Source organism: Pelodiscus sinensis, chromosome 22 (assembly GCF_049634645.1).
Source record: "Pelodiscus sinensis isolate JC-2024 chromosome 22, ASM4963464v1, whole genome shotgun sequence".
In the NCBI taxonomy this organism is placed as follows: domain Eukaryota; kingdom Metazoa; phylum Chordata; order Testudines; family Trionychidae; genus Pelodiscus; species Pelodiscus sinensis.
Window position 1 is genome coordinate 12,061,854 of NC_134732.1, and position 14,277 is coordinate 12,076,130.

A 14,277-nucleotide genomic window follows, 5' to 3' on the forward strand; every position below is an offset into this window, starting at 1 on the left:
CTACTGCTTTGCTATGTGCCTTTGAGCAAATCACTTTCCTTTTTGTGCTTTCATTTCCCCATCTGGTAAATGGAGATAATGCTGACCACCTTAGTAAAGCACTTTGAGAACCATAGCTGATGAGTGTTAACAAAGAGCTATGAATTATTTATTATTAAATGCAGAAACAAATAGGGTTAAAAATAGTTTGTCTTGCCCAGTGTTATTTCTCCTTTTAATGCTTTTAACACAGGATCTAGTCAGAATACCAAGACTGTACTGAAATGGAAAAGCTAACTATAGTTGCACACTTGTCTTATTGGAGGAGAACAAATTTGTGAGGCTGGACAATGACCTCAACCATTAGAGGAAAGGAAAGCTAAAAGAAAATAAATGCCAAAATACTCACTTAGAAGAGTCATAGGTTTCTCCAGTCACCTATAAAGTGGATCGTCTAGGGCTGCAAATGACTGTCCCCCCCACATTTAATGGATCAACTACCTTAGGGGGGAGCATGCTGGAAAGGCTAACAAAAAAGTACACCCAAAGTAGAAAAGTGTAGTGATGACCAAATACACTGTAGCTAAAGAAATGGCAGCTGCACATAATGAAAAGCACCAAATTCTGAATTGTGTGGAAGTTAGGGATGTTGATAAAAGATACCCTGAGATTCTTATAAAGCAGAACCTGATGTCTTCGGTATTTGGGATGTTTGTTTTGTGTTCCATTATATTTATGCAAGGCAAATCTGGATTCTGTTTTGCTACCTGCTGTGTGTGTTTGAAGTATCTTCTTGTGTTTCTACAGCTAAATTAAGAGTTGCTTCATAATCAAAACAGCTCTTGTAGTTTTACTTAACTCTTCTAGCTGCAGGCTTAGATTTCCAGGAAAAGTGAAGATCTTCATTTCCATGAAAGTGAAGTATAAGGGAGGTAGACATTGTAAGCCTTTCCTTCACCCACTCACTGATGTTACATGTGCTAGCAGACTTCATTCTTATCTTCTACTGGAGACTAACTCTTCCTTGTAACTGATCACCCATTTGAATTATTTCTACAGGTGATAACGTCAATGTACTATTTTCTCTTAAATGGATAAACAGCAGAAGGAAAAAGTTATAATTTGGAGTGGATGGCATACAAGCTTCCCTGACTCCTGGTTTTATTGCAAGTTCAACATGAAGTGAATCTTTACTTAGTTCAGTTCATTAACTTAACTAACAGTGATCAATTGTGCTCTGTCAGCAACACAATTGGCTATTGAAAGATAGTGTTTGCTTATGTTTAAGCAGGAGTCCCAGAAAAAGGAGTTTGCAGAGAAGCTTGAATCTCTCTTGCACCGGGCGTATCACCTTCAGGAAGAATTTGGGTCAACGCTCCCTTCAGACAGCATGCTGCTAGACCTGGGTAAGATGGGGCTGGGTGTTAGCTAAAGATGCAGTCTCGAGAATATGCTAGAATCCCATTAGTAACTAGAACTGAGCTCCATAGACTCTTATTTGGAGATGGTTATTAAACCTTTCCATTAAATTCTAATATTCTATTTGCCAAGACCACATCAAATTCTTCCTCACCGGATAGAGGTGGCCATTAAGGATGTCAGCATATAGACAACTACACGATTAACCGCTAAGCCTGGGCTTATCTGTTAATCCTGTTGACTACATGCATTCCCCCACCTTGCTGTCTCTGTATCAGAGGCATCAAGGTGTGGGGAGGCGGGAGCCGGTGCTTGGGGGGGATCTCGCCTCGTGTGCCAGCTCTGTGGACCCCGGTTCCGTCACCCCTTGCTGCCTCCTACAGAGGAGGGAGGGCAGGCAGGAGCCACCTCCTCTCCCCCCCCCCCCCCCCGGTGCTGCTGCCTCTGTCAGAGGTAGCAGCGTGGGGGAATAGGCAGGGGAGGCTGCCACAGAGCAGCTTCTGTCTGCGGCAGGCCCAGTCTCACCGTGTACAGAGGCTGCTCTGAAAAAACAGCCTCTGCAAACAGAGGCACCCTGCTAACAGAGGCAGCTCTGCATCCCATAGAACAGCCTCTATCCACGGTGAGCTTAGACACACCATAGACAGAGGCTGCTCCACAGCAGCAGCCCCTGTTCCTCTGTCTGCAGAGAGCTTGGACCCCCCCCCCTCCCCAAAGATGGGCTGCTGCAGAGCAGCCTCTGTCCATGGGGAGCTCAGACCTCCCACGGACAAAGGCTGCTGCTGCCCCACACTGTTGCCTCTCTATCAGATGCTCTACCTTTCCTGTCACCCCGCCCTGCTGCCTCTAATAGGCTGTAGCACGTGGTGGCAGGGGGCTCCCCGGGAGTGGGGTCAGAGTTCACTGGCTGTCAGCCCGACCCCTGAGGATTATTGAATAGTTGTGTGACTGCTACATTTGATGCAGTTTCATGACTATGCAATTACACGCTATGTAATATCCCAAGTAGCTGTTACAATAGAGTTTGAGTCTAGTGGTGGTATAGGATGGACATATGAGGAGATAAAACACCTTGACTTGTGTGCATTCTGTGAACAATAGGAGTGGAAATATGCAATCCATTGCAGTCTACCAGCTGCTGGTCCCAGGATTCTAATTATTACTTTGTGTTAGACTGGGGAAAGTAATGAATCTAGCTCTGGAGCTCTAGTTTCTAGTAGTATAAAAGAGTTGGTGGGAGAAAGAGAATACAGTTCTTCAGTGGAAAACAAGATTTGAATTAGGAAGCCTCTGCCTTAGCTCCATAATATTTCTTAATAGACCTCATGTATCATGTCTCTTCTGAAGGCCAGCCAAATCTTTCATTGAGTATATCAAGGAAGTGATGAATTTCAAGATTGCCACAAAGGGGCACTGCTGCTACATAAAGACTTGCTAATATAGAGCTGCAGTTTTTAAACTTTTTTTTCCGCATGACCCAGTTGAAGAAAATTGTTGATGCCTGTGACCCAACACCGTTTGACTGAAGTGTGGGCTCTAGGGTGGGGCTGAGGATGAGAGCTTTGCGCTGTAGGAGGGGGCTCCGGCTTTGGAGGGGACTGGGGCAGGAGGGGCTTGCAGTCAGCAGTGTAGCGTGGTCCTACAGCAAGCTTCTGGCCTGCGCTGGCACTGCAGACCATGCTGTGCCACAGAAGCAGCCAGCAGCAGGTTCCCAGCCAGTTGGAGTGCAGGGCTAATGCTCGGGGCAGGAGCAGTGTGAGGAGTCTTACGCACTCTCCTCTGCCTCCTTCCCCCTGAGGAGTGGGCCTACTGCTGGTTGCCTCTGGGGCACAGTGCAGTCTGCGGTGTCAGTATGAGCAGGAAGCTGCCTTAGCAACCTGCTGCAAGGAGATCCAGTGCCTGACATTCCACAACCCAGTACTGAGTTGCTACCGATATAGAGAAAATTACTGATATAGAGAAAAGTATGCTGGGTGGGAGGAATGGAGCTTGAAGTACAGTACTAAACGAATACTTCTCTTGCCCCCTTCAGAGAGAACTCTCATGCTTCCCCTGACAGATGAGTCACTGAGACTTCGGACTGATGATGAAGACAGTTTGACTTCCGAGGACTCCTTCTTCTCTGCTGCAGAGGTGACTCAAATAAACCAGTCAAACATAACTTAATTTGCTGCATTGAGAACTTGCCCATGCTGATCATTCTGCCATGTTCCTAATGCTGGGGAGACTATGACTATGTGTCTACATCATCTAGCAGCATGTACTAGTAGCTAGAAATGTGCTTTTCAGTAAAAGCAGCTGAAGCACCTGCTAATACAGTTTGTTCTACAGAGGTAGAAGGAGGAATTCTGCCATGCTGGGGCTAAGGAAGTTGTGATTCCAATCATAATGGGAGTTCCAGTGAAGTCTGAGTATCTTGGTGTGAAATGGTGCACGTCAATGCTTTCTCAAGCTGATGGACTCTAAATCTCTTGTTTCTGAAGCCCACTGTTTGTACAGATACAACAAAAAGTTCTGACCTCTTTTGCTTTCTCTACAGCTCTTTGACTCCCTCCAGATTGGGAAAATACCTTTTCAGCTCTCCAAGCCAGCAGCTGCATATGAAGAAGCTCTGCAGTTGGTGAACGAAGGGAGAGTTTCATGCAGAACTCTGAGGTGAAGTGCTAAAAGAATCATCAGTCAGTATGACAAGACTTCTTTGGCTGGAGATAAGAACTCAGATTACTTAGTATTCTAAGCCAAGCCCCTACTATTTTGAGAGAGAAGATTTTTAGCATCTTCTCGGCTGGCTTGGAAATTCCAAGGTGGTTTTAGTTAGCCCAAGACTTCAGATGCTGCTTGGGATAGTTTAACTTGATTCAGACTTGATACATCCTCATACAGTGAGAGACACTCTAAGGCTATATCTACACTGCAGACTTCTTGCTCAAGAACTTTTTGTGCAAGAGTTCTTGTGCAAGAGCGCATCCACACTGCCATGTGCTTTTGCGCAAGAGCGTCCTTGGCAGCGTGAATGCTCTCTTGCACAAGAAAGCTCTGATGGCCATTTTAGCCATAGGGGTTTCTTGTGCAAGAAACCCCTGTTGCCTGTCCATAAGAGCTCTTGCGCAAAAAGGCTTATTCCTTGTAGAAAGAGGAATAACTCTTGCGCAAAAAGTCCTGTCTTCTAACGATCTACTATACTTTTTCTTGTGCAAGAACACGCTTGTAGTGTGGACAGTCCACAAGTTTTTGCTCAGAAACTCTGCAGTGGAGACGTGGCCTAAAATAACTAGTTTCCTGGGATAGCACATTTCACCTCTGGCTTGTTGACTCAAATCTAGCCATGTAGTGTAATCATCAAAATGACTATCTGAAAGTAGGTCAGTGGCTAACATGAGAGGAACTCATGGTTTATGCAAAGACTGAGATTTCCAAAGGAGCCTAAAGGAACTAGGAGCTCAAATCAAGATCATGGCCTCTGTCTCTTCAGGAGACTTATTAATCTTGTTTTGATGCTAGCGTTTGTAAGATCCTGCTTTCCTCTCCTAGGACAGAACTTCTAGGCTGCTACCATGATCAGGATTTCCTGGCAAAGCTGCACTGTGTCAGGCAGGCCTTCCAGGTAGGAATTGTCTAACTATCAGAACTCTGTTGCATCTGCTGTGATACAGCAGGGTGAGGGATCAGTAAAAGGTATTATAAAGGAGATGCTTATGCCCTAGGCTAATTAAGGTGCGGTTCCCTGTAGACTAGGGAAGACTACTGCAGGCTAATTGAAGCATCTATAGCCAATTAAGGTCCTGTTAGGAACCTAATAAAACCCTCTTGCTTCAGGCAGACATAGTGGAGTGAGGAAGGAGAGAGGACTGGAGTTCAAAGGTGTGCGGCTGAGTGTGAAAGACCAGAGAACTGGAGGAAGGGAGACCCTGCCCTAGCAGAATAGAGAGATGCTCTTCTCAGAGTCCTTTTGGGACCCATGTGGGGGGTGGGGGAAGAGTATAAGAAACCTGCAGGGTTTGAGAGGGGTTGGGGCTCAGACTCCTTCCTTGCCTCTCTTCTCCGCCCCATTCCTGGACCACTAGCAGGATCTTGGTGCCCAAGAACAGGAGCAAGAGTTGATGTCCTAGCCCTCCATGAAGAAAAGTGGGGGCCCCACCATATCAACATTGGCCATTTTGTTTCAGCACTTGGGAGGATTTCTGTTAGACTACATTTCGCTTCACCCTGTCCCTGTGAATGAAAGGGGCTGTCAAGCCTGTCCTAGACACTAAAGTCATCCACTTCTATGGAACAAGTAAAGCACAGAAAGCAACAGTGAATGCTTTCCTTATCCTACCCCTGCCCCAAAATGTGTTTTAGCCTTTAATTTAGGAGTGAGAAGGTGGTTCAGTCTCTGTGTCCACTCAAGATGTGGCTTTGTAGCCAAGATAGACACTAGGTTTATTATAAAAATTGTTATATGCAAAGTTCTTGGCTCTTTGGGAACTGTCTGTAGACTCCCAAACTTGCTTCACCCAGGCTGCTTGGCAGCCTCTGATGGTAATTGGCTTGGAGTTGTGCCCATGACGTAGGGGTGAAAGGCTTTCTATCCTCAGCCATCCAGTCCCCAGAGTAATATCTTTAGGCTGCAGGTGGCTATGTACCTCTTCCAGATCCTTGCATCATCATAGTGCAAGGGGTCACATACACTTTCTTTTTTTCTTACTCCCAGACTTTTCCAGCATTCTGTGCCTATTTCCTACAGGAAAGAAGTCTTTTGCCTCTGTTACCCTGTGGCCTTCTGTTTTGCTTTTATATACCTCACCTTTCTATGGCTTTGTTGTGTGACAATCCTCTCTCCAGCCAGGAAGGACTAGATACTTTTTCTTTAGAACATGTCTGAATAACCAGTAGTTAAGAGGATTTGCTGGGTGACCCAGAAGGCACTAAATCCAATAGTAGCATAGACTTCACATTGCTTACGGCCTTGCGTTGAATAGAGTCCACTATTTAAATTCTTAACTGCTCTCAGGCCAAGGAAAAAGTGAGATCCACATTTGCCTGTTTCACTAATATAAGAGCCCTCCTGTTGTCTCCTGACTTCCCCCTCATGGAATAAGGATTTATGTTTCTCATCAGATTCATTGGTCTCTTTATAGGCCCTTCTGCAGGATGAGAACAACCAGTTATTTTTTGGGGAGGTTGGAAAGCAGATGGTGACTGGACTGATGACTAAGGCTGAGAAGGTAGGAGGGTGTGTGAGTGGAAGACAACTCAGTTGCACCTTGTATGAGCACAGCTGCACCTTATAGGAACAACTACTCATCCCAATTTCCCCCAAGAAGGTTAATGGCATATTAGGTTGCATTAGGAGGAGTACTGCCAACAGATCTAGAGGAGTGATTATTCCCCTTTATTTGGCTCTGGTGAGGCCACCTCTGGAGTATTGTGTCCAGTTCTGGAACCTCCACTATAGAAAGGATGTGGATGCATTGGAGAGGGTCCAGAGGGTGGGCAACCAAAATAATTAGGGGGCTGAAGCACATAACCTATGAGGAGAGGCTGAGGGATTTGGGTCTCTTTAGTCTGCAGAAGAGAAGAGTGAGGGGGGATTTGATAGCAGCCTTCAACTTCCTGAAGGAGGGTTCCAGAGAGGATGGAGAGAGGCTGTTCTCAGTGGTGATGGATGGCAGAACAAGGAGCAATGCTCTCAAGTTGCGGTGGGAGAGGTCCAGGTTGGATATTAGGAAAAACTATTTCACTAGGAGGGTGGTGAAGCGCTGTAATGGGTTACCTAGGGAGGTGGTGGAATCTCCATCCCTAGAGGTTAAGTCTCGGCTTGACAAAAGACCTGGCTGGGTTGATTTAGTTGTGATTGGTCCTGCCTTGGGCAGGGGGCTAGACTTGATGACCTTGTGAGGTCTCTTCCAGCTCTATGATTTCCCCCTCCCGCTGCCCTTGCAGCAATCATCCACTTGAAATGGAAAACCAAGTTCCCATGTTTGCCCTCTCTTCACCAGTTCTTTCAGTGAGAACTTTGTATGCAACCTCCTCTCTAAAGCCCCTATCACTGATGTCGTTCACGAGTGGGAAGGAGTTCCAGGAAGCTCCTGCTCACTGGGAGGGAGGAAGAAGGGAAATCAGGTGCTCTGTTTGTAGCTGCATCTGTTCTGCAGAGATCAATGAGTGGAAATATTTAATGTGGCTTTTATTCATTAAACCAACTCCTAGAGCAGTACAACTGTGCTGCCTTCCTGATGCATGAATGGTAGCTTCTTATGGGAATCAGTTAGTCACCTAAAAAGAAGGTTGTTTGTTTAGGTACTTATATAGCTTTCATTGCAGTATCCAAGTGCATACAAAATAAAGCATAAAGTGGTAGTGGTTTTGTTGCCCAGCAGACCTTGCAGAAATAAAATCCTTCTCTTTCTGCAAAACATCACTGGCCAAAAAATTAGGCAAATACGTATGTACAAATCGTTTTGACACATTCAGATCAACAGGCTAGAAAAATATTTGATAGTAAACTGAGACTGTATCGCTTCTGATTGTTCCCACTGTCTCTTTTCTCTGTTTTTATGAAGAATACCAAAGGTTTTCTGGAAAGCTATGAGGAGATGCTACATTATGCACTGAAGCAAGACACCTGGCCAACTACTCAGCGGGAGCTAGAAGGACGAGGGGTTTGTAGAGGAACTTTCTCTAGAAAGATAGAGCAGAAATGAAAGCCTGAACCAATGTACGGGAAGGAGCCAACAGTGAACAGGAATTCTAAATTGAATACCTTGGTACTCACAACTTGGTGTCACTGGACCCCAAAGCTACTGCTGTTAAGTTAAAACTACTTTGCAATAGTTTTATGGGAGGGGAAACTCCAGTTCTTAACACCTGAAAGTTAAACTGTGGCAACTAAAGGTACCCAATATTCCAACTCTTTCTCTGCAAATCGTTTTGTAGTTAGCTCTATTACACAGGGGATAGGGTCTGGGTATCTCTCTAAGCTCTTGTCTGTGACTCTTCTGTTCTCTGGCAGGTGGTGTGCATGAACTTCTTTGATATTGTGCTGGACTTCATTCTCATGGATGCTTTTGAGGACCTAGAGAACCCTCCTTCCTCTGTGCTAGCTGTCTTGCGCAACCGCTGGCTCTCTGACAGCTTCAAGGAGACGGTGTGTTAAATGGTGGTCCTTGTTCAAATGACTATTTCATTATTGAAATGAGAAAAAAAAGTCAGGCTTTCTCATTACACAGTAGTCTCTTTAAGGAATAATTCTATTTTTCTGTCCCTCATGCAAATATATGAATTGACCAGTCTCTTGGTAAAACTGAGTAATTTATAGGAAATCTGTGCTGTCTCTAGCAAGTTCATTCCTTAGTAGTTACTCTCTGTAATAACACTGTTGAAGAATAATGTGTGTGGATAACAGATACTCAGCCATCACCTTACTAGCTGTAAAGGAATTAACACTTTCCTGTACTTTGCAACTGGGAGGGTGACTCAGTGTCTACTGCTATGTAGGTCTTTTCTCCATTGGAGACCCTACCACAGTGAATCCTGAGTATTAATGCATATTCTTACATCTAGCTGTCCTGCATATCTTAGACTATCTAATTTACTGGGAGCCCAAAAAAGCATATCTGTTTGAAAACCGTGACACTCTTCCTGAAGTTCCTGTGATTCTCGTTTCTATTCTTATTTAAAAGCAGATCTCAATATTCCATATTAACTGCTTATAATACTATACAGCAGTAGTGGCCACAGACACCGCACATTAATACAGGTTGGACGTGCCTGATCCAGCACCCTCAGGACCTGACTAATCCTGGATAAGGGATTTTTCTGAACCGGGGAGGTCATTTCAGGCCCCTGCTGCCCCTCTCCCTGTTTCCTGGCTTCACCCACAGTCCAACTGAGTAACACGTCAGCACCTGATCCCGCTCCTGCCCAGCTGAGCCACTGAATCGCGTCCCCCTCCCCCACTTTGTAGCCCAACTGAGCAGCACACCACCTCCTGGCACTCTCCCACAGCCCAGCTCAGCCACGGGCCCTCTCCCGCAGCCCAGCTGAGCTGTGCACCTGCTTCCTAACCACACCTCACAGCCCAACTGACCCGCATGCCCCCCACAGTCCACTTGAGCCGTGGGCTTCCTTTTTCCCGCTCCTTCACAACCCAACTGAGCCACGTGCTGGCTCATGGACCACTGCCCCTCCTCCCACCTCCGCAGCACACTGGGATTCTCTGGTCATGGAACATCTTAGGTCATGCTGGACCATGGATGTTGCCAGACCAGAGAATCTTGGATTTTAGAGGTGCAACCTGTAGTGTTTTTCCCTGTATTTATTATCTGCATTCTGGAGTAGCTGGGGGGGCCTCCTTCATTGTGTGGTATTAGGAGTATTCATAAGCACTGTTTGGTCTGGAATTAATTTGAAATGACCAAGCATGCTTTCAGTTTTTTTAAGTTTAACTTTGGAATTGATCAGGGACCCTATTTGCCATTCAGTAAAAGGCTGCAGAATGCTCCAAGCCTCAGTCATGGCAATATATTGGTAAGTTGCATCCTGTTCTCTGGAAAGGCTCATATCATTACCTGATCTTGTGGGTTTTTTTGTTTGTTTGTTTTTTTTAATTGCAGGCCCTAGCAACTGCCTGTTGGTCAGTTCTGAAAGCAAAGAGGAGGCTTCTAATGGTTAGTAAAACAAATAAAAATAAAATGTAGCTGCAAGGGAGAATGTGTGAGAGTGGTGGCGGGAGGAGATTTGGGGGGCAAAGGAAGGAACACAAAGCACCTGATTGTCCCCAAGATGTGATCTGGACCCTGGTGAAAAATAAATCTAAAGGGATTTTTTACAAGAACAGACTAAACTGTCCTATTACACATCTGAAATATCAGGAGTCTACTGACATCTTTGTTGAAGGGACCTTCTCCACAGATACCAGGGCACTCTGAATGAAGTTCCTATCCAATCTTGCTTATTTACAAGCAAATCTCAATATTCCATATTTACTGCATATAAAACTAAAGGTTGGACCTCTCTGCTCTGGCACCTCAGGATTTGCTGGACAAGGGGAAGTCCCCTGTCACTGGCCTTTGAGCTTGCCACCCCCACTCCTGTCGGCTGCTTCTGGTCAGTGTACGACCCTGCTGCCCTGGGCTTGGGCTCCAGCCCCTGACCTGTTGCCACATGGCTCTGGCACCAGCCCCCCTGCTGCTGTCCCAGCCAGGGCTCCCAAAAGCCAGAGCTCCACATTTGCTGTCCCAGCCATGGGGCCGCTGGCTGAGTTGCCAGCCACCCCGCCATGCTCTTGACTCTGCCACCAGACCTCCCTGTTCCTGGGTTCTGTGGTCCAGCGACATCCGTGGTCCTACTGGACCAAGGATGTTGCTAGACCAGAGCATCACCATTTAGGGAAGTACAACCTGTATAGTAATGGTTTCCTTTTTATATGGGCTGTTTCTTTTTTGATGGAGTTTTGGACTAAGGTCACTTACCTGCACCCCTCCTAGCACCATAGCTAGCTGATGTGCTGATTAGATTTTGCCCACTGAATTTCCCCTTTTCACTAAATCTGTACGGTTTCCCAATCATGCCATGTCATCACAAACAAGCCTAAGATTAATCAGCAACAAGCCTGAGAGTCAGGATCTCATGACTTCTAATCCAGTTGTATCATTCTGTCCCAGACCCTTGGGAAATTATTTTAAATACAGTGCCATAATCAGTCAGTAAGGGCACATCTAAACTATAGTTTTTTTCGAAAGAGGATATGCAATCTTCTGATCTCGCTTTCAAAAGACGAGCTTTTGAAAGTGACAGTAATCGGGACGCAGTTTGTTTCCAAAAAAACCCCACGTCCAGACTACTTTCACTTTCGAAAGATTCTCTTTTGAAAGTGAGATCAGAATAAGATATGCAAATTCCCACAATTTGCATATCCTCTTTTGAAAATTCTACATAACCTCATTCAGGCGATGTCTAGACTAATGCCTGCCTCACTGGAGTGATCCAAGGCTTATCTAAAATTTGTAAAATGCCTTGATGGTGTACAGGTCTAAGTAACTGTTAAATACTGGTGCTGTCATGTGTCAGCATCTCCAAATCTCTGCTGTAGTACTAAAAACTATTCAGAAATCAAGGAACTGGCATTACTTCATACAATTTCTTGTGTTAAATGGAAAATTAGAGAACTTGAGCTGTTTCAGGACCAAGAAGGTTGCTTGATAGCTGAAGGACTCTTGTAGGCTTCCGTTTGACAGGGAAAAAAGTTCAGGACAACTGAAGTCCTGTAAGATCTCAAAATATCTAAATGATAGGCTTCTAACTTTGCAAGAGGGATGGCTGAATAAGTCTCTTTTTTGCTTCTCTTCCCAATTTTAGCCTCTCAAATGCACCCCTTTCTGGGGTGTACTATGACAGCTGTTTTAATAGTACATGGTAACAGCAGGAAATGCTAGCTGTCTTGTCATGCTCAGGACATCTACATTTCAGTTATCAGATGAGAGTACCTAATGTGAAGTGGATTGGCTTCTAAATTCTCTCTGGAGCAAAGATGAGGTGTGGATTCCTTTCCCATGACAGGTACCAGATGGCTTTATCTCTCACTTCTACTCCGTATCGGAGCATGTCAGTCCTGTTCTAGCCTTTGGTTTTCTGGGGCCCAAACAGCAGCTGTCTGAAGTCTGTGGTTTCTTCAAGGTAAGCTGGCCTTCTGTACCTTACTTCTATATGTATTTCTTGCCATCAATGAGCATGTATTCATAGAAGGACCTCTAATGGCAAAATACTAAGGAACCTGACTTAGACCAATCTGTTTTAAATCTTCACTTTTTTAAAAATCAGCATCCTGCATAAGATTTATTAGAATTCTTATTAGAACTTGCTACTAACTATGCTACTCTTGTAAGAATATGCAAAATGAGACACTAGACAAAATCTGTAACTTCAGAATAGATTAAGGGCACATATTCCATTTCAATACATTGCTCATCAACTCAGAGGTTAGTCAGAAGCTTAAGATCATGTTGGACAGACATTTGATCTTGAATTCTAAATGTCACTGTTCTTTCTCAGTTCTTATTTGACTCTGCCTAACTTGGCTTTCTTCTTAAATTTAAGCTTACAAAAGTTGCCATAAGATATTACCACAGAGTGGGATTACATTCCTGACTCCGGGGATCCTGTTCTGTGCTCCCTCCATGCCCCATTTTCTTCTAGGGATATCAGTCCCGGTCTCCTAAAACAAAATTTCCTACCTCACAGGAAACTGGTATGGTTAGATTATCCAGAGAGTTGGTACATTAAGAAATAGACACTTTGTGTGTTTGGGAAATTTGCAGAGTCCCATATAGAAGATTCTCTTGTAGGGCCGTGCAACTAACATATCTCTGCTTTACTTTGGGTATGGTGGGGGCACATCTCCTTACTATAAACATTCCCCCTCTTTTTGCAGCACCAGATAGTGCAGTATTTGAAGGACATGTTTGACCTGGACAATGTGAGATACACAACAGTGCAGTTGCTGGCGGAAGACATTCTGCAGCTGTCACGGCGGCGCAGTGAGATCCTCCTGGGATATTTGGGTAGTGAGACGACCCCAGAGATGAATGGGACACTGTCCAATGAAAATGGACCTTTGGAGGAGCTTAACTAATATTCAGTTACGGGAGAAAATCCATTTTCCTAAGAGACCTTTTTCTACTCCACCTGTTGTGGTAATCAGTGGCAACAAAAACTGTTTCATTCTGTGGCATCACTGGCAGCATTAACTACCTGCCCGGAACGACTATGTTTTCTTAGTAGTAGGAGTGTTGGCTGGAACAACTCCAGGACCACTTACAGGTTTATGATTTTAACCTCCTGTTCTCTATTCCACGTCTCCTTTTATTTTTTTAAATTTATTTTAGTTGTGAAACAAACTGCCTGTACCCAAAATCCTCCCCTTCCACATTGCAAGGGGCAGCAGATAAGCACGTTCCCACCATTGTGTTCTCTGGGAGCAGATCCCTGATATGCAGGGAGTGCATAGATAGGTAAAATGTTAACAAATTCTGACTTTGGCTCTTACCTCCTCTTTGAATGAGAAGGTATTTTAAAAAGTTCTTCTCTGCCCTCTGGATGTTACTGCTGATTTTAATTTATAAATTTGATAGTATACAATGCTACTTTCAGGCATGATGAAGAAGAAGAGAAATAATTGTTTGCTGTGGGGAGGAATAATGATTCTGTAAAGCACTGAAGACAAAAGAATGGAAGTAAAATGCAGATTTTTTTAATGGCTGGCGCTGGAAGTGAGTTTATCCTTCATTCCCTATGTGGTGTTGCTTTTGTAAACTAGATGTTTTCACTGGTTGTCTGATACCTTTGAAGACTATAATAGGCAGACTGAGAATGTTGGTTATAAGAAAGAGTTGGACTTGTATCCTGATTATGCATGCATAAATATTTCCTTCACTGTACATCAGAGTGCCTTGATGTGTCAGAATTAGCCAATAATAATCAGTCTCTCTTACTGGACAGGTATCACAGGGTATGGAAATACACAGGTGGGGAAAGGATGTCAGATGGCACCTACTGCCATTACTTGTAAAAATGAGCAGAGTGGGAGGAGTTAGATGTGAAACTAATACATTCTGCATTTCGATGGTGTCATTAAAAGAGCTGGGATTCTGGATAAAGCTGTTGAAGGAAAACTCTTAAATCTCTAGTTTCATCACATTAAATAATGTAGTCTTTTGTTTTGTTTTGTTTTGTTACAGTTAACTATGGAATGAATGTATATATACATATTGTTATAATGACATTCAGAAGTGCTCTCTTGTTGGATTGAAATTGTTGACGGTTAATTGTCAGAAATCTTGTGATGGAGATTAAAATGTGGCTTCTTTTGGTGATGCAGGGTCCTAGACACTAATATAA

General features: G+C 44.3%; 1 protein-coding gene across 11 annotated transcripts in view; it reads left to right on the top strand.

Annotated features, from left to right (window-relative positions):
- MIGA2 (mitoguardin 2) overlaps positions 1-14,250 on the top strand; it is a 38,800-nt gene extending 24,550 nt beyond the window's left edge. For 7 of the 11 annotated variants that reach the window (XM_075905208.1, XM_075905204.1, XM_075905203.1 and 4 more), the window contains 10 exons: positions 1,250-1,385; positions 3,431-3,531; positions 3,938-4,053; positions 4,930-5,002; positions 6,519-6,605; positions 7,944-8,042; positions 8,393-8,527; positions 9,996-10,049; positions 11,941-12,057; positions 12,812-14,250. In XM_075905208.1, coding sequence (XP_075761323.1) covers positions 1,250-1,385; positions 3,431-3,531; positions 3,938-4,053; positions 4,930-5,002; positions 6,519-6,605; positions 7,944-8,042; positions 8,393-8,527; positions 9,996-10,049; positions 11,941-12,057; positions 12,812-13,012 — 1,119 coding nt within the window. In that variant the 3' untranslated portion in view covers positions 13,013-14,250. The remainder of the gene's footprint in view (positions 1-1,249; positions 1,386-3,430; positions 3,532-3,937; positions 4,054-4,929; positions 5,003-6,518; positions 6,606-7,943; positions 8,043-8,392; positions 8,528-9,995; positions 10,050-11,940; positions 12,058-12,811) is intronic. The other 4 variants (XM_075905209.1, XM_075905212.1, XM_075905210.1 and 1 more) reach the window with 2 other exon arrangements.
- The last annotated feature ends 27 nt before the right edge of the window (positions 14,251-14,277 follow it).